We start from the raw sequence: 23,570 nt of genomic DNA, 5'->3' as shown, positions 1-23,570 counted from the left end.
GTGACCAAATCACTCAAAATACATGAACATCCGAAACTTAGAACAAGGCAGGGAAAATTATTCTTACAATACAAAAAACAATTAAAGTGAACATTTCTTCATTTCCATAACTGTTAACAATGCAATTGGACTTAAAACATAATAACAGATAATACGTTAAGAGATTTTAAAGTTGCCTAACAACGTGGAGGTTTTTTTACATAGGTAAATAAAAAAAAATAAATCAACAACTTATAAAGCTTACCAAAATAAAATAAATGCTTGTAAAAGTTTCAATAATTGCAAAAGAAAATGTAAATTTAAATTATCTGAAATTGGACTTAATGCATTTTTCATTCTAATCAAAAAAGTATCTATTTAGTGACTTCATGGACGGCATGAGCGAGGTAGTCGACGTTTTTGCTGGTCACACCAGCCATCGAAATACGACCATCCTTAGTCAAATAAATACTGAAATCCTTGGTAAGTTTCTCAACCTGGAATACCGAAACTGTTAGACTAAGGTTGATATTAAAAGTGGCTTAATTTACCTGAGGCGCGGTCATGCCAGTGAAACAGAACATCCCAATTTGATTGGTGATGTGTTCCCAATTTCTCGTCGATCCCTCTTTTTTCAGATTGTCGCGCAATGTCGTTCTCACGGAAATAATTCTGTCGGCCATTCCTTTAACTTCCTGCAACCTATCAGTTCTGGTTAAATAACAGTTGCAGGAAACCCAAATCTGAGTTAGTACTACCAATCAGCACGCAGTTTTGGGTCTCCCAAAATTTCAGTGACTATTCTGGCACCGTTAATAGGTGGGTTCGAATACAAAGCTCGGATTAAAATTTTGATTTGTGACATGACGCGATCGGCTTCGTCCTTTGATTCGCCGATAATACTGAAAGCGCCCGCTCTTTCACCGTAAAGTCCCATATTTTTGGCGTAGCTCTGACACAGAGAAATACGATGACCTTCTTTAACAAAAAGACGCACCTAGAAAAAATCCGATTATTTTTAAAGGGCCATGATGACACCAAATTAAGTCATATACCCTGATTATTATAACTTTAGTTGCACGTCATCAAGGTGAAAATGGGCGGCGTTGTCAATGTTATAAAAAACGAACCAAAATTGAAGAATATGATTTTACTCTCAAATGTGACATCAATCAGAACCGTGTTAGTTTACATTTTGAATTGCATTTACAGAAAAGTCTGAGTGGTTTTTACTGTTTTAATTAAACTTTTGGGGTATTGGGAGCGAGGGAAGCTTTAAGCGTGTTTAGAAGACCCTAAGTTGAGGGTTTTGAGATCTGATGTGTTTTACTCGGCATTTGTGAATAAACTTTGGGTAATAATGGAGACATGTTTATTTGCGTAGTTTTTCAGGTAGGGGCTTAACAATTCAATGTTTTTTTAAGGCGCGTAATTTAAATTTCCCCATCTATGTAATGTTATTGTTCAGTAAGTTTGGTTGGCAATAGAATCTCCTGTGTTATGAGGTGCAACTAAAGTTATAATAATCAGGGTTATAGATAAAAATATAGTAAAAACATGTTTTTAAAGCTACTGTCGTCATTTCAAGTGTTGGAGAAATAACGTAAATCCTGCTAACACATCTAAAATATTATCTACCACGTTTTAATCAAATTTTATTGTGAACTTTCGATAACCCGATTTTACGTCAATTAGAAAACGCATTTTTTTGCAATCACTATAGAAATATAAATTTATGTGTCTGATTTTAAAATCAAAACAACTGAAGTTTCAGAAAATTCATGAAAATTTCATGGAGTTGTTAAGTTAGAAAACAATTTTATCTCAAAACGCAGATTTATACAAAATAAATGTTTATCATCAATTCAATTGTAACTGTTAATTATTAAAACTAATCCTTCAAACAAGTTTTACATAATCTGAAAATAACTTTATCTGCTAACTTGATCCTATTATACAATTTTAATCTTTTGTGTGTGTGTGTGTCACATAGTAACAGTGCTATAGTTAATTTGAAAAAAAAAATAAATCACTTACAGCAAAAGCATCATTGTCCACACTTCCAGTAGCAAAACCTTGATATGCCATGTCAAAGAAAGGGAATAAATTCCTTTTTTTGATCAAGTTTGAAAGCTCCGCCCATTGCTCTTTGCTGGGGTCCACCCCAGTAGGATTATGAGCACAGGCATGCAGTAAAATCACAGATTTTTCTGGAATTTTCTATAACAACAGTCAAACACCTGTCTTTCTACCACTTATAACCTAATACTCACTGAGATATCATCCAAAGCACCAGCAAAATCCAACCCACAAGTTTTAGGGTCATAATACCTGTAAGATTTCACATCTAAACCAGCATGTTTAAAAATAGGAGTGTGGTTGCCCCATGATGGTGTGGGCAAGTACACTACTTTGTTGCCAGGGAAAAAGTTGCTAAACAAAGCTGCACCCACTCTCAAAGACCCAGTACCAGAAATACCCTGAATAGTTGCATTGAGACCATTTTGTACTACCTCAGATTCTTCCCCCAATGCCAATTCTATGCTTCTTTTGCAAAATTCTGCAGTACCACCAATAGGAGCGTATTCCTTGTCCAGGTTTTTGGCTCTTAGCTGTTCCTCAGCCTTACGGACACAAGGAAGTACATATGGTTTTCCATCATCATCTCTGTAGGCTCCAACTCCAAGATTGATTTTTTTGGGGTTGGTGTCGCGTTTGTAAGCTTCAGTCACTCCAAGAATGACGTCGGGGGGGCCCATTTGGACGCCCGACCACCAGGAACTAAAGCAAACAGTGCAGGACATTTATAAAGGTCATTCAGGTCAAAAGTGAATATCAACCCTTACCTAGCTCTTTGGGCCAGACAAACCACTCCATGCTTATTTTGTAGGAAAACGGCGGATTTGTTTAAAGACATTTCACTGCAGCAAAAAAAAATTAATTAGTATAAAAAGACTGATTAAACAGACTGGAAAGGAATGAGCAGCTGGGCGTTTTCGCTGCACGTACGCTACTACTGAAAGCGAAAACAACCCGAAAACGTAAGCCGAAACCGAACGTTAAAAACAAATTTATTTTAAGAATTTCGGTTTAGTTTACGAATATTTCACTTATCAGAAACTTGTGATACCTACCGCTAATGATTGCAATGACGATTTTTTTTGATGACGGCAATCCGGTTTTTAATATTTTGTTGACCTAGGTTAGGTTTTCTTGTTTTATGTCAACTGTCAAATTTAACCATAGTCTGTCAAATTAACTCACAAATTTTGTATGGATTATAGCAAGCAGTGCAGCGCCCCCTTAAAAAAACATTCACAACTAGTTTGGTGTTTAGTGGTTAGTTTGAAATGCAAAATGTCGTCACTAAAGTGTTTTAATTTTGCTTTCAGTTAAATTTAATGATTTTAAGTAAGTTTTAAAATAATACTTTATCACACAATGTAAAAATATTTATTATCATTGTTATACTTAAATGTTACTCACAAGTTTTCTTATGGCTACTGAATTTTATTCACTAAATAACTCAATAAACTAAAAACAATAATATAGGCACATTTATCTAATGACGCTTTAAACACAATACCAGAACTAAACTGATCGATCAGAGACAGCGCAACCCCATTGCTCCAACCGAACCCTAGTTGGACTTCATATTCCCCCCCACCCCCATATTGACCGGGTGTGTTGGCATCGTACTTTTCGTACATTGCCCCACTTTGCTGGTAGCCCAACAAATTGGCGTTAATCCACAAATTTGCCAGATTTGTGGCTAATTCTTGAGCTTCAGCGTTTTCCGTGTTGTATAATCCTATAACAAGATTTTAGTAGAGGGTGTAAACCACCATAGTATTGCTTACCTAAAATTACTAGTTCTTGCAAAGGAGGCCAAGCGTTTGGTAAGTCCCACTGTTCTCCACTCTCTTGTAATGAAGTCGGTATGCCACCTTGAAAAGTGTCCAGTCCTTGACTACGAAAATAGTCTACAGCTTTTTGCCCTTGTTGGACTTTATTGGTTGTATCGTAGCAATCGGTCCATAACGGGGCAAAATTACTGGCATAAAAGTACTTGCGCTGTTGCAACAAGTCGTAGTCGTAGTCATACCAGATACCATCACTTTCATCGTACAGAAACAATTCAATGTTCGTTTGCCATATATTAGCCTGGTCTGCCCATTGGGTCTCTTTGGCTGTGTTTCCTAATTTGCCATAAAATTGCGACAGCAAACGGAACGATTTGCATAGGAAAGCGTTCAGGTCCACTGGGATGACCCTTTGACTGTCTATGTATGACAGGTTAGTGCTGGTGGCACCGTTTTCGTCAAATATCCAACGGGTGGAAAAATCCCATCCAGTTTCTGCCGCAGTTTTAAGGGCGTTGTAGCAAGCTAACTATATTACTCAATCATAGATTAAATAATCTAACTAAACTGAAATATACCTGTTCGGTGTCATCCGAGCAATAAGAACAAGTCTCCAAATCCTCTGAGTAAGATTCAGGCCTGGGCGTATTACTTTCAGTACCGAAATGCGCCAGTTGGTAATCGTTGCCAGATAAAGAAATTGTCAATGTTCGATTAGTCAGCCAAAAATTTAATTCGGTTTCGATGTAAACAATGTTGTTTCGCAACCACTCTAAATCGTCAGTATAGTCTATGTAAAGGCCTACCATCATGGCAAAAAGTGGGGGCTGCGAACGATTTATGTAGTAGACCCTGGATCCGTTCGGGATTAGTCCATATTTGCTGATCAGGTAAACAAAGTTGGTGAGCATACCTTTCACTGTAGTGGTCATTTCACTAATTAGTAAACCTGAAAAATAATAGAATATTCTAGCTATTCAGGAATTGCTAATTTTAAGCACCTTTAATAATCCAATAAGAATCCCAATAATATATTTCTCTGAATCTGCCTCCTGGAACAATAAAGGGTTCCGGGACAGGTATAATAGAATGCCTATCCGCATTGTCTCTAACCGTGTCGTTTATTTTTCTTCCCAGTAAATCCCAAAGTGACACCAACTCTTTAGCAAATCCTCTGATAGTTGAATTGGCAATTTTATCTAGGAAGGCTGGACTTGGGTTGTAGTCGGTTGGCGTCCAACTCTCCTTTTGAACCAATAAATCAATTTCAATTTTATAGAAACACTCATCACTTACTGATTCCAAAAGAAACACAAAATTTTCATTAACAAATGCCTGGACTTGCTCTTTAGTTGGATTATTTCCAGTTGAGGCCATCAGAGCTTCAAAATTAGCCAGAGTGGTGTTTTCGTCATTGATTTGAGTCATATCTACGAACGTTTTGGAGTCGTTGTACAGTTTGTTCCTTTGTACTCTATCAAGGAGGTCTCCTTGGCAATAAACCATGTTTGGACAGGAGTGTACTTCAGTTATGGTCCTTTGGGATAAACGACCAACCATCGTTTGGTGTTTGACATCTTTTTTAGGGAGTGCGTTTGCTTCAAAGTAGGAAAACTTCAAAACAATCAGCAGCCATAACTGTTCTATCTTGAAGTGCATTTTCTGCAATAGCTATTTTTTAAGTGCAGTAAAACTTATTAAAAATATTTATAACCACCTTGAATATGATAAAAAATAGGGAGTCACAGACTTGTTCGATAGATTGTCATTTTTACACTGGCTTAGTTCAGTTTTAGTATAGTATGAACTAGATCAGATAAAACTTAATTTTGTTTTTTTCGTTTAGATGCAATAATAGTAGAATTGCTTTATAATCTGTGGATTATAGTTTATTGTCTGTCAATTTCTGCGTAATAAATCTATTAAGGTGTTATTAAAACTTTCCGGTTTTTTTTTAAATTATTATACTTATTTGTGTTCACGTACAATATGAGGTCAATTGCACAATTGTTATTACGCGAATTTCCTGCATAAAAAACATTTAAACACACAAACTGAACTATATTTTGCATTGTAATCTATTTAAGTGACGGAATAATGGAAAACATCCACTTACCTAAAAAATCTGCAGTTTGGATTTAGTAAATTACAAAAAATTACATGAATAACAAAGATTTTTGAGCAAAGTGCAGTAAAACATTATCATCAACAAAAACATTTACAATTCAACCTATTAATTATTTAATTGTTGTCAGACAACTTGACAATGTCAGGTTAGTTTTTCCTAATTCAAAAGACGAAGTTTGTCATTAGTGTTTATTGCATTTTAACTCATTCTGGTAACACGAGATAAACTATGATTTTAGAACATAAAAATCAGGTTAATTTTGTGATTGGTCAAAAAGCTAAAAGCTGATTTTTTTACTCACAAACTACCAACTGTGCTGTGGTTTACGCAAATATAGCACATGTAGACTTAGCATTAGAAGGTTTTGTATTTTTTGCAGTTGTACAATATAGTAGGTTGAAACACCTGGAAAATTCTCACGAACAAATTGCCGATTTTCCTTATTCAGTCGGTCCCAGCCAAATCGATACAGACACGAAGTTTCCCATTGGTCACATTTGGAACTTTCCCACGGCTTTCCCCCCTAAACAATGGCGGACAGAACGTGCATTTCCCAGGGAAAATAAAACCAATTTGAAAGTATTAAAACTATTTATATTTACATATACATACACAAATTTACAAAAATTAGTAACAAACTTAGGGAATAAAAACGACTAGGATTATTTGGTGCAGTTTTTATGACTAGATTGTTTAAAAAATGAGTATTAAAGCGTTTGGTACTCTCAAAAGCTGCTCATAAATTTATCATCATTTACCGATAATCCAGTTGCTGTTATCAGTGGCTGACAAAACTGTACAGTAGCGAAGAATTAAAGTTTAATCCGACAAAAACGAAGAACTGGAACCGTCCTTATTGGTTCGAGGATCCTCGGGCACCCAAACTTTAGCGTGCATAACTCCATTAGGGTTTGGTTCCTTGTCCCTGGACCAGGATAGAGAATGTGCAGTATATAAACCTCCAACACCTGAAAACCAGAGTGACCAAAACTTATCATTTTTGATCATCTTAATTCGCTTATTATAAGGTTTTTATGACATACAACAAAGGTTGGCCCCTCTAAAGCTCTAATGTGGGTATTGTTTATTTTGCCACATCAAGTGTAACTCGGGTACATCACCGGAAGCAGCTGCTTTGCGTTACAAATTCCATTTGCACGGACCTTCTGCATTTTCAATATCGTCATAGACAAATGGGGTAAATTTGGCCCTTGGCCCTAAACGAATCAATCATCACCACAGCATTGTAGACCATCCACAGTAATTTGCTCGTAATTATAGCCGTGAATGATATGAAAGTTTGTTTTTTTTTTGCTCGTGTCGGAGTAACAATTGAAATAGAGTGAGCAAAGCAAATGTGACATCACAATGACGTATTTTGACAGACATATAATTTAGCCAACTGTCAAATTACGTCGTTGTGACGTCACATTTGCTCAATATGACAACAGAGAAAAACATCACACAAACCTCTAATAATGATCTTTTTCACTTCATCCTTTTGTGACGTTCTCCTATGTCCGTTAAAGTACTCGGAATTGGCATTTCGGTCCGTTTTCACCAACTCGCCAAGGAAATTTATGTAACCTATAGCTAATTTCAAGGTATCCACTTTCGATAAACGTTTCTCGTAAGGTAAAGTAGGGATGTGCGCTCTCAAACCCTCAAAAGCGTCATTTATGGACTGCATCCTCTTTCTTTCCCTCAAATTTGCGGCTTGTCGTTGCTGAATCTGTTGTTGAGGGCATTTATTCTTTTTTCTATGTCGATGACTCCGTCTGGAAATCGAGAACTGTCATTTAACGTCAAAATGACAGAAAAGATCTATTTAAATTTAAATTTAACGAGTGTTCAATAATTGTTATGGTTGTAGTTGGCTGTGGTTCTCTCGTTCTAGCATGATCGTAGGGCCGTTGAAAAGTTCGTATATGGTTTGAAATGACAGCTGTCATATAATAATTGTTTGCAACGTTATCTAAGACATACGCTTTTTGTGACAATTGCCATCCATAGGCGACCTGACAATAACAATTATTGAACACCCGTTACAACTGTATAGACAAGGAACCTAATTGATTAATTAGCAAATTATGCACAAGGATGAAAAGAAAAGTGATAAAATGGTCATGTGATCAACTGTCACTTATGAAGTTTTCTTTCCATCTTTGACGTCAGCATTGGTTTGTACCAGTTGGTCACATGACTGCTTCATTACAAAGACTGATTGTCCAAATACGTCACATTCATTTCGATACATTGACACATGCCACGAAGTTTCTATCTTTATCTAGCTCATTAATTTCTAATTGTTCTCTCTTCATACCACTGGTTTCCTAAGTGTAACATTTTTAAAAAATAAATGAACCATTTTACATTGAAAACGACTTGTAACACAAAACTTTAAAGTTTAAAAATGTCCGGTCACAAATTAATTAAAAAAGAGGCAACTTTAAAAGAAACAGAAAACATAAATCATAAAAAATTAATAAAGAAAGGAGTTACTACAATAAGAGTTAATAATAACAGAAATTCCTGTAACAAAAACTTGGTATACTTACTCTTTGGAATCTGATTCGTTATTCTCTTGGTCACTATTGTCGGAATAATTGGACAAAACCGAATCACTACTATTTTCATCATACAAAAACAAATCACTACCAGTTGACGAACCGGTCGAACTATTACTATTCCCGTTACTAGTTAAATATGGAGCGGAATCGAAAAAGAACTGCCGATTAACGGCGTCCAAATCCAAATGGTCCATGTTAAACATCTTGAAACCATGAAAAAGGGTTTTATTGGATAATCATATAAAAACCACTTTAGGGGCGCACACGACCTTCTGTTTGTTTCGTAACGAGCGACACGTGTCCGAACACAAAGTGACACGTGCAGACTATTTGAAAGTACTAAAAACACTAAAAGATACCGGAGAATCTGTGCCGTAAGGCCCAACACCCCGGAGTTTGTTTCGTCCTTCGGATTTGTTCGAACAAACGTTAGGGGTGGATTTTGCTCCGCCTATTTGCGTAGGTACTCTATCGATTGGATTTCAGATCAATATCTCTGCCTTTATCTATGTTTTAGTTAGTTGTTATTGTTGTTTAACTAGCTATCATTGTTTCTAGATTAAAGTAGTCTGGCTGATTGTTTTTGTTGTTCTTGGCAATAATTTGGCTGCTCAGTAATATAATCTAGATTTATAGACGTTCAAAACAAGAATCATGATGAGTAAACTATAGATTATCCAATCGTGATTGATCTTGTGATATACGTCTTATCTTAAACCGTTCTAACAATAGCGCATAATATGTAAATAATACATAAACAGCGCTATAGTTCCCCTTCGTGTATGTTTTTGCATTAAACCTAATACCCGGCAGTAATCAGCTTTAAATTGAAGATAGATTTTTAAATCAAACCAAAATAAAGTATTTGCGATTGGGTGGTGAGATATGAACACGTGCGTTTTAATGCCACGGGGGTTAAACTGGGGCGAAACTACTGAACCAAAAAGTCCGAATGCACCTCGGACTGATCAGGGTCGTATTTTGATAGTTTCTACGAAAAAAATCATGTTTGTATATGTTTTATTTAGTTGTGGTAAGAAATAAGGCAGATATGGTCGGTGTTGCCAAGTCAAAATATTTAATGGCGGTAGAATAATCAACCAATCATTGATTCTTACTATAAAAACCCTACTTCAAAAACAGAGGTTTTTTGTTTTTCCATTATTTTAAGTTTTGACATTAGTGATAGATATCACGTGGTAGGATAATTTGGCTAGGCCAGTCACGTGACCATTGTCAAAAATCATAAATCTCAAAAACACGTTTTATATCAAATACTGCAAGTAAACGTTTCTAGGTCCTGATTTTTACAACTTTTGAGCACAGTTTGACAGTTTTGACGTTAGTGGCAGTTGTCACGTGATTTCAGAAGGCTATTTAGCTAGACTATGAAGTGACAATTCTCGAAATAACTGTCATAAATCTCAGAACCACGTTTTATATCAAATACTGCAAGAAAATGTTTCTAAGTACTGATTTTTGCAATTAGAGCACGGTTTGACAGTTTTGACGTTAGTGACAGTTGTCACGTTATTGTAGAAGACTATTTAGCTAGACGGTCACGTGATAGCTGTCAAAATAACTGTCTTAATTCTCAGAAACACGTTTTATATCAAATACTGCAAGTAAACGTTTCTAGGTCCTGATTTTTACAACTTTTGAGCACAGCTTGACAGTTTTGACGTTAGTGGCAGTTGTCACGTGATTTCAGAAGACTATTTAGCTAGACTATGAGGTGACAATTCTCAAAATAACTGTCATATATCTCAGAAAATCGTCTTGTTTCAAAAACTCTGTTAAAAAGTAATTCTTGCAAATTCTAGTCAAATTTTGACATTAGTGACAGACATCACGTGGTTTTAGAGAATATATTAAAGAAAATAACGCATTTTTAGAATTTTCACTAAATTTACTATTCAATAAACTGAAAAAGAATATAAAAAAAGTTTCACAATCAACATAATGGCCAATGACGTAATTAAAAACGGTAGATTATATACAAAAAACAGAAGAACGGTAGATACCTGGGCAACATTGGATATGATACAAATGTGATCTTTTCATTATAAAATTCTTAAATACAGTACTGATTGTATAGGTGACGTTTCATGTCAAAGTTGGTATAATTTGTGGGTTTCCCCAATCCGTTGTCATTAAAAATTTACAAAGGTGGGAGCACTTCCTTTATTTATGACATATGCGCAGCCCCAGGATACGAGGGGGTGATATATGACATGCGATAAATTACGACAGATCTCTAATATGCGTTTTTAATTGTATTGTTAATAACACACACTTTATGTGGAACGCGGGCGATTCTATTAAAGGTCGAGATGAATGTTTCCGGTTCGTTTAGGGAAGAAGGCATCCTTTTTGATTAATTAGCTTTTTGCGTGTAAGAGGTTTAAAAAGATTTACTAATAAATAAGTAATAGTATACAATGGGGTTAGCATGTATACTTGGTTTTAAATTATTTTTGTTTCCCATTAACAAAAAACCTAATTTTTAAAAAATAAAACATCGTAGAAACGTCCCATTACGCCAACATTACAAGGCAGATGCGCCACTTTTTTCAATCCCGGTGCGTTTCTATTCAAAAAAATTATTAGCTCAACAGTGACGACCGCAATTGTGACGCTCTCCTCCCCCTTCAATCGTCAAACAAAACAAAAAAAAAACACTCAACGGGGACGCACTTGCAATTTGTCATATAATCCTCTCTTCACGCTTTTGGTGTTTGACGAGTAATTTAATCGAGCTTTAAGCGCCCCAGCCCTACTAGAAGTACAATTTTAAAAATCAATTTAGGGATGTTTTTAATACTCTCTCAATAATAAAAAAAATCACAAAATTGATGATAAAGTTCAACTACGACTACAACTACTATATAAGTAACAGTTACTTCATCATATACCACAAATACAACTAACTGGAAAACTGTGGGTACATAAAATACAACATTACATCTTAATAAAATCCTATTATCACACATAATCGCCCCCGTACAGTGCAGTAAATTAGCAGTCTATTGAATCAATAATGGGCTTTTAATGCACTCGCACTTTCAGCCCCCATATAGATGATGCACTATATCGTTGCCGAAGGGTGTTTAGTTGATACATATGTTTCTCTGAAACGTTCTCTCAGGGGGATGTTTTAGAAGTGGGTTTCGTATAAAAGGGGATGATCGGGGCTGCTTGCACAGGTTTAGGTTATATATTTAATAAACTGTTGTACTTACAAATTTATTAAAGAGTATACAAATCAAAGAACACACGTTAATATCTGATTAAAACTATATTAGAGTTTTTGGATTTACCGTCTGTTCCATCTAAAGTAGTTTCTTTTGCGGTTACGTACGTAGCTGGGTAATCTACTTTCCGAATGTACTTTAGGTGTTAGATGGGGTATTTCGTTTGTACGATGATAATAGGGAGTTTGGTGAGGAACAATTCGGTTTTCAATAAAAGAGGGAATGGTTGTCCTAACTGGTGGAGGAACACGTGGAACGATCACGTGCTTCCAAATGCAACCAGCTTCTGGTTCTCGAATTGATAAATCCTGTTAAAAAAGTATATTTTGTTGCGTTAATTAAGGTTTTCAATTTTTACCTCGTATTGCGCTCCACTAGGACAAACAAGAACAGCCTTATAATACACTCCATTTTGAACTCTTCTATTTGGATTATTGTGGATTGGCAACACTTCGTTTCGTACAATTGGGCTTTCTGCAATTTAAAGCCACTTAAAAAAATGAAAGCTTCCACACAATCAGTCAAACCTTTAACATCTACGGTAAATTGACAGCTGGCACGATTTCCAGACGAATCGGTGGCCACGTAGGAGATATGATGTAAACCAGGCACAAATTCGGTACCAGGTTCCTAAAAAAATTACTTTATTCTAGTAGCAATAAAGTGACCAGAACTCACCCTCGATTTGTACACATCAACCAGTTTAACATTGTCCTTAAAAACTGGTTCCTTCCAGAATACTCTGTCACTAGATCGGCCTGGTGCTAAAGTTTTTTCAATACCTTGAGGGCAACCCGTTATTCTAGGAGGTTCCCTATCCTCAACCGTAATTTCTACTTTACAACTGGCAGTACGGTTTAAGTGCACCGCAGTAAACTGAACTTGGGTAACTCCTTTTGGTAAAGTGGTTTCTAAACTTTTGCCCCATGATGGTTCCGTGGTAATGTACCTGTAAAATTTGCTATTAATTTCTGGTAACTTAATTTTGTTGTGTGTACAACTTGTGGAAGTTCACGTTAGTTTCTGGTTGAGGGATTTGGATTTGCATTCTTTCTTGTCCTGGAGGTAGGACGAAATTGAGACGTCCTTGGTTAGGACATTTGATGTATAAGTCTTGGACTTCTTGGATTATATCTGGAAGTTTAGTGTTTTTTTTTTGTTGTCTTAAAGGTGTATCAACACAAACCTCTAACGCAAAACTGTTGCAAAATATCAGGAGTTATATGCACCGACCAAGTTAAATCGTCCCTACAGGAGACAATCGGGAATTCTTCCGATTTTCGATAACCCAAGCGACAGTAAACCGAACAGGACTCTCCTGGATATCTTTTTCCGGTATTGCAAGTTCCAGGCAGGAACCAACCTGACTCGAACGAAGGCAATTTTGGGCAGGTTGCAGCTGAAAGTGCACAGACACCCTAAATGCTAAATACAGTGTAGTTAGGATCAAAAAAACTAACCAACACATTCCGCATCCGAATTATCCCAATTTCCTGTATCGTTGCAATGTCTTTGCGGTCTTCCTTTGAGTTTGAATCCTTCATTACACCACACATTGCACTTAGTACCACTCGGTACCACCAAACCGTACTCGATATGATAGCCAACGCATCTGATTTCACCGTTTTCTGGTGGTTCCGGTACCCGACACTGTCGAATTTCGCCTGTAGCGCAACTTTTCCGGTCTTTCTGCAACACTGAACCTGGTGGACAGTGGCACCTGAAACTTCCTAAAACATGGTGGATGTGAATAATTGATTTTGTTGGGTTAATGGTGGCACCTTTATAGTTTTTGCAATAAATTTCGCATCCTCCATTATCAATTGCGCATTCGTTGATATCTAGGCAAGTTTTGTTGTTTTTTTCCAATTGGAAGCCTCGTGGACACGTGCATTCGTAAGAGCCGGGGGTGTTTTTGCATCCGTGGGAACAACCACCCCGGTTAAGTTTGCACTCGTTAATTTCCTTGCATATACGTTGATTAGGGCGTAAGATGTAACCCGAAGGGCAACTGCACACCTTTTTGCCTAGAAAACATTATTTTCTTGTCTACTTTAGTTTGTTTGTCAATATTACCATCAACATTGCTGCAGAAATGAGAACATCCACCATTACGCTTTTGGCAAGGATCCTCATCCAGACACTGTTTACCGAACAGTTTATATCCAGGAGGACAAAGACACTGAACTTCACCATGATTGTTCTGACAACCATGAGAACATCCCCCGTTTTCAATGAGACAGGGATTGATTTTAAAGCACGTTTTTCCTAGTAAAAGTTTAATAAATAAGTACATTTTGGGTTTCTCAGTGGCGTGTAGTTACCAATAAGCTCGTAATCAGGGGGGCAACTGCACACCACATGACTTTTCATGGCAGTACAAGTGTGAGAACAACCACCATTTTTTTCCTGGCAAGGATTGATTATTTTGCATTCTTTATTGTCTAAGCTGTATCCTTCGGGACATAGGCAGGTTACTGAGTCACCATCAAAGTCACAGTCATGGGAACAGCTATACAATTTATTACAGTCACTGAATAGCTACAAGTAGAAACTTACCCTCCATTATTAATTAAACAGGGATTAACCCGAACGCATTCCTTGTTATCCACTAAATTATAATGGTCAGGGCAGGAACACTGGATTGTGTTATTGTCGTATTTACAGAAATGGGAACAACCTCCGTTAGTTTCCGAACATGGGTCTTCTACAACCAAACCAGTTTGCAAAACAAGTCTGCTATAGCACAGATACTTTACCTAAAATACAGGTTCTACCATTCGGTTCCAGAACGTACTTAGGAGGGCATGAACATTTAGGGATTCCTAGAAGGTTTTCACAATAGTGAGTGCATCCACCGTTCTCAATTTGACAGGGATCCTTCTGTAAAAATATTTCATTGTTATGGAAATTAGTTGTGAAAATATTCAGACTACCTTTCTGCACGTTTTCCCATCACCTTCAAGCACAAAATTATCAGAACAAGAACAAACAACGCTCTGAGTAGAAAAATCGCATTTCTGACTGCATCCTCCATTATTTTTCTGGCACAAATCTTCCAAAATGCAACTAGTGTCATTACTTAAAGTGTAATTTTCCGGACAACTGCACTTTACATTTCCAGAATCGTCTGAAAAACAGTTGTGGGAACATCCACCATTGCTAATCAGACAAGGATCGATCCTGTAACACTCCTTGCCTTCCAGTTTGTAATTTTTCGGACAACCGCAACTCATTGTGCCTGAAAACTATTATTTTATTTCTAATACTATTTAATCATCCTGAGCTGTAACCATTTTCAAATACACATTGGTGTGAACATCCTCCGTTGTCAGTTAAACAAGGATTTTGCAAAATACAATGGGTGTCATTATGCAAATGGTGAGTGTCGGGACAAGAACACAATATTTTGTGGTCTTTAAACTCGCAAATATGTGAACAACCGCCGTTTTGATTTTGACACAAATCATCTTCAACACACTGGGTCTGGTTGACTAAAGTGTGCCTGTCTGGACAACTGCACAACACTTGGTGTTCCATAAACTCGCAATAGTGTGAACAGTTTCCGTTGTTGTTTAGACATCCGTTGATTTCAGAACAGTAAGTTGAGTTTTCTAATATGAAACCTGCATCAAAAATACTAAATGTAGCATTGGCGTGCTAGCAGCTTGCTGCTTTTTTTTGACCTATCACAAACTACCAACAATTTGAAAATGCTAACCTTCGGGACATCTGCATGAAGCTTTCCCGTTTCCATTAACACAAATATGGGAACAACCTCCGTTGTTATCAATACAAGGATCTACTTTAAAACAAACATTACGTTCTAACACCTGACCTTCTGGACATTTACAAGTGGCCACACCATCTACATTTTCGCAGTCATGTGAACAACCTCCATTATTTTCCAGGCAAGGATTATCAATTTCACAAGTAAAGTTATCGGGTTGTAAGTGATAATTTTTGTTGCAGCTTCAAATTGAATTAGTTAAACAGCAGCAACCATGAGGATTGTAACTACTTACCCACAAGTGTAGGCACCTTCAAGGTTATTGCAAATTTGGCTACAATTTCCGTTTCTTGTGGAACACTCATCGATATCCAGACAAGTAACGTCATCATCGGAGAGGAAATACCCAGGTCTGCATCCACATTCGTAGCCTCCATCATAATTGATGCAAACTTGGTCACATTGGCTTAAATTCAAGGTTTCGTCACACTCATTTATGTCAACGCACTGTTTTAATGTTGAGTCGTATTGAAAACCTTCTTCGCAAATACACCTATAAAAGTTCTAGTAGCAACAGCTTTAACGAGTCACTCATCACTTACTTGAAACCTCCATCAAATTCCTGGCAACTCTGAGGACAAGAGCGGCATTCCTCAATTACCACGCAATGTCGTCCATCCTTTTCCAGTTGTAATCCAGAAGGACAAGAGCATTTAAATGACCCCACAACATTTTCACAATCATGCGAACAACTATACTCGATCAGGCATTCGTTGATGTCCTCACAATTTTGTCCGTCAGACCTAAAAATTTCCACTTAAATCTGCCTTTACAAATTAAAAAGGCTTACCCAAGCACAAAACCTGAAGGACAAGTGCACTGAAACACTCCGTCAATTCTAGTGCTAGTATGAGAGCAGGATAGATGTTCACAATGAGTGGCGTTGTGCAATATTGAGTCTAGAGGGCACTTACACTCAAAACCACCTAAAAACAAAAACTACTCAAAAACACCTTTGACTAGAATAATCCAAAATACCTGGTGTATTTAAACAAATATGGGAACAAGGATTATCCAAGAGACACTCATCAATGTCTTGGCACTGTGTTGAGTTTAGAGGGGATATCTGGAAACCTGTTGGACATTGACACTCGTAGCCTCCTGGTGAGTTTTCACAGGTGTGAGAACACGTATTTTCTCCAGTTTCACATTCGTTGATATCTGCAAATGTAACCCTAATATTGTGGTTTAAATGACGGTAGTACATACCAACGCATTCCTCTTCAACCAGCCTATAACCTTTACCACACTGCATGGGCTCTTCCCCTTCCTTATACTCTTCTTCGTATTCTTCATTATATTCTACGATAAATGCATTAAAAATATGATATTAGCTGCATGCAGACTTACCATTAATACTTTCTGAAGTGTTTTCATTTAGGATAGGTTTTAAAGTTGGATTTTCTTTAAATGTTTCATCAATCTTTTCGCTTGCTTCAATCTTATTGGTTGTGTATTCTGTGGTTGTTTCAGCATTCACTTCTGTAGTGGTAACATCTTCCAAATCGCTGGGTAAAACTTTTATAGATTCAGAAACATCCTCAACAATGATGTTCTCTGTGGTGCTTGTTGACACGTTCTTAAAAAATTTTGTTACTACTCTAAATTATAAATAAATTTTTTACATACTTTAGTAATGGTTTGTTTAGCATTTTCATCTTCCTCATCTTCATAGTCATCATACTCTTCTTCGTATTCCTCCTCTTCGTCATCTTTACCACTAGTTTCTTTCTCTGATTCTTGTTTGGGTGTGGTGGTTTCACTAAGAGTTGTAGTTTCCGGTTTGACTGTACTAGTTACAGGTGGAGTGGTTGTGAGTTCATCTTCATACTCCTCATATTCTTCATCATATTCATCAATGTCGTTAGTTTCTTCTGGTGTTGAGAGTGTTATCACTTCAGTAGTACTGGACACTTTGTCTTTTGGTGATTCGGAATTTTCTTTCTCGTCGTAATTCTCTTCTTCTTCGTACTCTTCTCCTAGAATTGTATTGTATAGAAGGGGTGAGATATTGGTTCAAGCAAGTTTACCTTCATAGTCTTCATCTTCATATTCATACTCTTGCTCTTGGTCTTCTGCTACAGGTTGATCAGACTGGTATCCATTAGAGGATTTGCAGTAAAACGAACCGATTAGGTTCACGCATTTGTTATCATGGCACAATTTTTGAATTTGAGGGTCCTCGCACTCATTTATGTCTATAAAACAGAGGAATTAAGTGATGGTTTTCATCTCAACTCTTTGGGTTGTACCTAAACATTTTTGGTTGTCATACAGTTTGAAGCCTTTATAACACTGACATTGTGCTTCACCATTAGTGGAATCACAAAAGTGATCACAGTTTAAGTTTTTTGCTTCACAAGCATTTTGGGTTGGTTTAGTGGTCCTACCAGTTTTTTGACAAATTATTTCTCCCAACCAACGCGCTTTACTGCAAAAAAGTTTGGTTCCTTTTGTCTGCTTGTAGCCTTTGAGACATTTGTATTCGGCTTTTAAGTAGGATTTGGTTTGTTTCACTCTGATTAATTTCCCGTTTGGTATATCAGGAGGGGGTGAGCGGTGACATGATGAATCCCACTTGTTCACCAACTTGGCAGTATAAGATTCAGTTAGAGCAATATCTGTAAATAGTCAAAAAAATATTACAAACCAAACCATAACTGTATTGTTCTTACATCATTCTTTTTTATCGGGAAACATAATGTTATGTCAATTGCGTGGGTTATTTAGTACTATGAATCAAAAACAATTTATAGCATTTAATATTGTTGTAGCGGCTTTTTATATGCCCAAATACTCCCACACTGAACAGTGTGACAATAGTTTGTATTGAGCAAATATTACCAAAATGACAGGATAATGTGTTTTTTCGAGTTGGTCAACCTATTAACTACTTAGTTATGTATTCTAATTAAGACCAATTGTTTTTCCACACCAAAACATTTTCCTAACAAATACTCAAATATGTGTAGACTTCCTGGCAACTGTCTGCCTATTAGTTTTCCAACAAATTAACAAATGGTAATTAAATGAAACCATGTTGAAGTCGTGTTTGACTATCGCTTGTTAATCCAGATTAGACGACACAACGCTATAAATTCCACAATTGATGACTTCTTCACTTCCTCATAAATAAAACGGCTGTTTAAAATCTTTAAAATCTAAAATTAGGACACTTAAATTTGAGATGTTCCGTGTGTAATTTAAATCAAACACTATAGCATCATCACTATCTGCAAAATCAATAGAGTTGTATGTGGGAATCCATTTGGTTTTGAAATTAACAATCATCAAATGTTGCCCACAATGTGCTACAAAAATAAAGTGTAGGTCATCGGCTGTATGAATAAACAATCTAATGATTACTATTATGAGTGATTACTATTTTTTTTCCAGCCTTATAGGAATGCAAGCAGAAATAATTATTGCTTTACTGGCATCTTATTTGTGGGGTTATTCTTGTAAGAGAAGTTTTACGGAATTTTATATTGGAGAGACACTTGTCTAAGAAATCTAATTTATTATTACACAAAAACATTATATGTTACCGATATTTATTGGGTACTAAAAATGGCAGGTTAAGCCTGAAAAATGGGATGGAAAAATTACGTTTAGTGAGAAGATTAATACGATTTTGTTTCAGTGATTTATAATGCTTTTTTAATTAAAACTTCCAGAAAGTCAAAAGGAATTTAGGATTTTCTTCTAAAGCTCAAATGTTAGCACAACTTAGGTTTTTTTTTTACTTACTACTTATTTAGTAAAAAACACAATATTTATTGACAGATACAAAGAAGCTTTATATGAGGATATTCAGGGAATCTCAACGAATTTTAACAAAAACTATACTTACAGGTGGTAAATATCCATAAGAAAATCCAGGCCGTTTCGGTCACATACTGCATTTTCAAATTCTATGAATTTCTAAAATTATATGCTCCCGACTGATGTAATACACGCGTATATGCACCTGTTCAAATGCACTGCACTAGCCAGCGATCTTAACGGACAAGAGCGCGAAAGATCAAACATTTTTGATTTTATAATATCCCAAGAACGTGCGGTGGGACGTCGCGTCGGTTTTAATCAACAAAACAGAGACATCAAACATGTTTTAGAACGTGCAGTGCGTCCCAAAGAAAATCGCCCACGCTATCTTTCCCAAGCTCACATTCCTCTATATTTGAGCCTATAAAACATCACCAGAACGCTTAGTAATATACAGGGTGTTGATGATTACTTGTAAAATTAAAACAAACACAATTACAATGAATACTGTAATTGTAATAATTTTTAATATGATGAATACAAAACAACAATGAAATTTGAGTGTACACTTCACTATAAACTGGATTTTTAAATTTCTTAATATTTACAAAACCACAAACACATATTTTAGATTTGTTTTAATGATGTATTTGGAATGATTTACTCAAAAAGTTGATACCAATCACTGATGGTATTGAACTTTTCAACCCCCGCAACAATAAAGTGAGCAGATTAGAAAGCACAAGACAGACATAAATGAAATTTAGATACAAATTAAAACAAAAGGTCCTCATCTCTATCATCAAAAATGTTGGCCGCATCGCGGGCCTCAGCTTCAATACCGGCCGCCCGTTTGGCCGCCTTATCCTTTTCTGCCTTTGCTTTGATGATCTTCTTTTTGTCCTGAATCTTCTTTAGACGGTAAAATTCTTCTCTTTCCACCTCATCCAATTCAGAAATGATGTAAGCAAGAGTGTTTTCAATTTTAGGAATAATCACTGCAAAAGTTAAGATTTATAACACACAGTTAACATTGTTTAGACAACTTACCATGTTCAATAGCATTCACCCTTCTGTTGGTAATCTTAATAACTTCATCCAAAGTGACAAATGAAGTTTGCAATGATGCCAACTCCACCAACAATTTAACAGCATTTTGATAGTTTTTCTTCAATTTGGTTAGTTGTTGACCACCACGAGCCAAACCAGCTAACTCATAAGTGTCTGTACCATCTTGGTATGATTCAAACACTGGTAAGGTGACACCTACAAGCCAAATATTTAGTTCACTAGTGCAATTCAATAAAGTCTGAGATTTTACCAGCAACATTGTCCTTTTTAGTGCGGATTTTAATTTGAGCTTTAGTGACATTCTGCAAAACCACCTGATTGAAGTCTCCTGTAGCAAATTTGGCCTCTGCCAGAGAAAATGCCGCTTCCTTCATTACTTCACCCATCAGAGTTTTGGTCTGTAATTTAGCAGGTTTTAGGTTGAGTGTGTAGGAAATTGGGGCTGCTTACCTCAATGATTTTGCTTAAAATCATACGAAAACGCATTTGAAGGGCGTCAGCCTTCTTTTTTAATAAGCTGTGGCCAGTTTGGGCACCCTTTAGCCTCATCTTCATCAACATCTGAGCACTACAACAAATACATTATTACAACCATGTATATAAGTGCTGAGGGTGTTTAAAAAACAGTTTAGTCCACCCTCCCATTACCATTTTAATAATTTGTTTCCCAGCAAATCCCAGGGCAAAATTTTTAAAGCCACTTACCCTCTAGATGGAAAAATAGGTAATCTGTCGCTCGCAGACATTTTTAAGCAAAATCACTCGCAAGTTTTGGCAAAAAACACGAAAAATCTGTGCAAATTTCGGGGTCCTTAAACAAAACTCACGGGACCCAGTCACCTGAACTTGACTGACATTTGTGATGACTTACGATCAGCTGACCGTACTTGGCATGAAATGAGATTACATTATCGATATATAGTGCAAATCGATATCGATATAATTCTTATTGAAAATCACATAATTTTAATTGTTAAATAATCGCATTTGAGTGTTTTGTACCTTGATTTATACAAAACTTCCTCTATTGTAATGCATATGTAATCAATCTGACTAGTTAATAAAAACAAAGAAAACTCTCGAACAACACGCTAAATTCAAAAACATCGTAAAGCTACCAAAAAATCGGAATGCATTAACGAAGTAATATAAATCTGTCGGTCTTTGACAAATTTATTTCGTGACGAATATAGCCATAATAAACATATTGGAGGCCTACGCAAACCTGGCTCATCTATTATGCCTATCCAATATAATATAAATGGTAATAAAGACTTATTGATACTTAAAATTAGATATTATTAAGCAGCAGCATCTCTTGTAATCCCACTCGCGTTGATGGTCGAATCAGTAAGAGAATTATTTTGATGAAGCAAACCGAGAACATTTTTGAGTTAGCTATACGTTAGGATGAACGCAATAGTTCAAAATGCACTTTTATTGTTTTGCTTCCTGTATTTTTCTGGCGGTAAGTTTTTTATGTTAATTTAAAAAATAAGTATTAATGTAACAAAAATATTATGCAGGTCAGAGTGTTATAATAGCATATATATTTAGCACTAATCATCACACAGATGCAGCTCTTAATTGCTAAGAATTTAGGCTAACTGTTTCGAATCCTAGTTTAATGTTTTATGACTTTTCCAGGATTATTAGCGGATGGAAACCAAGATTTGGTTCAAAATGTACAAGGAATCAGCACTTTAGAAATAACTGAATTTACAACAAAAAAAGCGCTTTTCCGTAGACGACTAAAGCGGCTCAGAAAAAGAAAATTTACTACAACCACTGAACAATCCATAACTACAACTAAGGTCATCAAACTAGACAATAAAGAACATCAGACGCATCAAAGAAAGAAAAAAAGAAAACAGAAAAAGACACTGACCAAACATAACAATGAATATCCAGAACCAAAAAACCTTATTCTTCCAATGCCACCTACAAAACCTAGAATAACCAGATGCTCTAACAAAAATGGTGGTTGTGCCCATATTTGTAACGTTAAGGGCCCCACCAAGTGTGAGTGCTTTAAAGGATTTGAATTGTTAGAAGACAGTCACCGTTGTTCTGGTAATTTAGAGCAATTTACATATAATAGTTTCTGCATAGTTTTAACTTACAGACATCAATGAGTGTCTTATAACTAATGGAGGTTGTCAAATGAACTGCACCAACTCTATAGGCTCCTACCAATGTCACTGTCCTCACGGTTTCCGATTGGGCAGAGACACCAAAACCTGCGAAGATGTGAACGAATGCCTACTCCGAAATGGTCACGGACCATGCCAGGATACTTGCATAAATACCAATGGGGGATACAAATGTAGCTGCAAGCGACTTAAGGGTACTATTCTGGCCAATGATTTGCATTCCTGCGTGGACGTGGATGAATGTGCCATAAGCAAGTATTAGATTTCAGTCAATTTGTTGTAAAGTACCGGATTGGTTTTTTTTTAGAAAATGGCGGTTGCTCACACTTTTGCCTCAATACTTTTGGTAGATCGTTTTGCTCGTGCCCAGTAGGAATGGAACTATCAAGTGATTTCAAAACCTGTCTAGGTAGAGAAACACTTTACTATAACAAAAAGCGACTAAATTAAGGAAATTTCAGATATAGACGAGTGCAACACAGAAATTAAACATGAATGCCCCTACGGTTGCGTAAACACAGTAGGATCGTACAAATGCGTCAATATTCAACAGCTTCAAAGTGACGAAGCCTACAAAAAAATCACCTGCACACCCTTATTTCCTCCGGAAAATGGGTACTTTAAATGTTCCAGGAAGCGCGCTTTAAAAAGCGTCACAAAATCGGGAAGGGTTCGCATTAAAAACAGTCCGGGAACCAAATGCTCGTTGGTTTGTCCGGAAGGTTTTGTAAGATCAGGAAAACGGTACAGACTGAAATGTAATTACAAAGGAGAATGGAGCGGAGATATGGACGCACAATGTGTACGTGCAGAACTTTCTGAATAAAATCATTTAGTTGGAGTAACATATCACATATTGTAATCAAAACTTTAATACAACCGATAATTAAACAAATGGAGTTTAATTGCTTAACTTGCCCTCGCTGCGAAACAAGCCATTAGTTTGATTATTAACGAACATGGATTTAAAAAAAAAACGTTAAATTTAAGTGTT

At 36.4% G+C, this 23,570-nt stretch overlaps 6 protein-coding genes across 7 annotated transcripts; 1 reads left to right on the top strand and 5 right to left on the bottom strand.

The window, feature by feature from the left end:
* Positions 1-81: 81 nt before the first annotated feature.
* Positions 82-3,185, bottom strand: Got2 (glutamate oxaloacetate transaminase 2). Its single transcript, XM_081987242.1, has 7 exons — positions 3,114-3,185; positions 2,826-2,900; positions 2,253-2,760; positions 2,017-2,199; positions 738-976; positions 531-681; positions 82-476 (listed from the first exon to the last, which is right to left on the bottom strand). The coding sequence occupies exons 2-7, from the start codon at positions 2,894-2,896 to the stop codon at positions 354-356; spliced, it is 1,275 nt and encodes a 424-aa protein (XP_081843368.1). The 5' UTR covers positions 2,897-2,900; positions 3,114-3,185; the 3' UTR covers positions 82-353.
* A 233-nt stretch (positions 3,186-3,418) lies between these two features.
* Positions 3,419-5,718, bottom strand: LOC145734104 (trehalase-like). Of its 2 annotated transcripts, none has more exons than XM_081987236.1 (6): positions 5,560-5,718; positions 5,139-5,513; positions 4,844-5,087; positions 4,421-4,791; positions 3,840-4,371; positions 3,419-3,790 (listed from the first exon to the last, which is right to left on the bottom strand). In XM_081987236.1, the coding sequence occupies exons 2-6, from the start codon at positions 5,499-5,501 to the stop codon at positions 3,480-3,482; spliced, it is 1,821 nt and encodes a 606-aa protein (XP_081843362.1). In that variant the 5' UTR covers positions 5,502-5,513; positions 5,560-5,718; the 3' UTR covers positions 3,419-3,479. The 2 variants fall into 2 exon arrangements, with proteins under 2 accessions (XP_081843362.1, XP_081843363.1); XM_081987237.1 differs by having other exon boundaries at positions 5,139-5,504; positions 5,560-5,694.
* Positions 5,719-6,542: 824 nt separating this feature from the next.
* On the bottom strand, positions 6,543-9,004 carry LOC145734113 (pancreas transcription factor 1 subunit alpha-like). Its single transcript, XM_081987252.1, has 3 exons — positions 8,529-9,004; positions 7,441-7,748; positions 6,543-6,938 (listed from the first exon to the last, which is right to left on the bottom strand). Exons 1-3 carry the CDS (start codon positions 8,741-8,743, stop codon positions 6,790-6,792), a joined length of 672 nt encoding a protein of 223 aa, XP_081843378.1. The 5' UTR covers positions 8,744-9,004; the 3' UTR covers positions 6,543-6,789.
* A 2,768-nt stretch (positions 9,005-11,772) lies between these two features.
* Positions 11,773-19,705, bottom strand: LOC145733491 (uncharacterized). Its single transcript, XM_081986342.1, has 25 exons — positions 19,438-19,705; positions 17,837-18,205; positions 17,615-17,782; positions 17,214-17,563; positions 16,935-17,163; positions 16,794-16,886; positions 16,563-16,745; positions 16,375-16,510; positions 16,127-16,327; positions 15,820-16,077; positions 15,516-15,766; positions 15,088-15,420; positions 14,731-15,035; positions 14,554-14,677; positions 14,354-14,501; positions 14,119-14,306; positions 13,871-14,062; positions 13,576-13,821; positions 13,255-13,524; positions 12,981-13,193; positions 12,796-12,928; positions 12,473-12,743; positions 12,322-12,424; positions 12,153-12,268; positions 11,773-12,102 (listed from the first exon to the last, which is right to left on the bottom strand). The coding sequence occupies exons 1-25, from the start codon at positions 19,487-19,489 to the stop codon at positions 11,857-11,859; spliced, it is 5,178 nt and encodes a 1,725-aa protein (XP_081842468.1). The 5' UTR covers positions 19,490-19,705; the 3' UTR covers positions 11,773-11,856.
* A 142-nt stretch (positions 19,706-19,847) lies between these two features.
* Positions 19,848-21,290, bottom strand: LOC145733512 (V-type proton ATPase subunit D). The gene is made up of 5 exons (XM_081986373.1): positions 21,129-21,290; positions 20,874-20,991; positions 20,674-20,821; positions 20,403-20,618; positions 19,848-20,350 (listed from the first exon to the last, which is right to left on the bottom strand). Exons 1-5 carry the CDS (start codon positions 21,167-21,169, stop codon positions 20,127-20,129), a joined length of 747 nt encoding a protein of 248 aa, XP_081842499.1. The 5' UTR covers positions 21,170-21,290; the 3' UTR covers positions 19,848-20,126.
* A 318-nt stretch (positions 21,291-21,608) lies between these two features.
* Positions 21,609-23,471, top strand: LOC145733503 (uncharacterized). Its single transcript, XM_081986362.1, has 5 exons — positions 21,609-21,891; positions 22,071-22,496; positions 22,549-22,827; positions 22,884-22,985; positions 23,038-23,471. The coding sequence occupies exons 1-5, from the start codon at positions 21,834-21,836 to the stop codon at positions 23,400-23,402; spliced, it is 1,230 nt and encodes a 409-aa protein (XP_081842488.1). The 5' UTR covers positions 21,609-21,833; the 3' UTR covers positions 23,403-23,471.
* Positions 23,472-23,570: the final 99 nt, after the last annotated feature.

This window comes from Ips typographus, linkage group LG9, assembly GCF_016097725.1.
Source record: "Ips typographus isolate SLU linkage group LG9, UJ_Ityp_2.0, whole genome shotgun sequence".
NCBI classification, from domain to species: domain Eukaryota; kingdom Metazoa; phylum Arthropoda; class Insecta; order Coleoptera; family Curculionidae; genus Ips; species Ips typographus.
The sequence above is the reverse complement of the archived record's forward strand: the minus strand, read 5'-3'. Positions and strand labels throughout refer to the sequence as shown.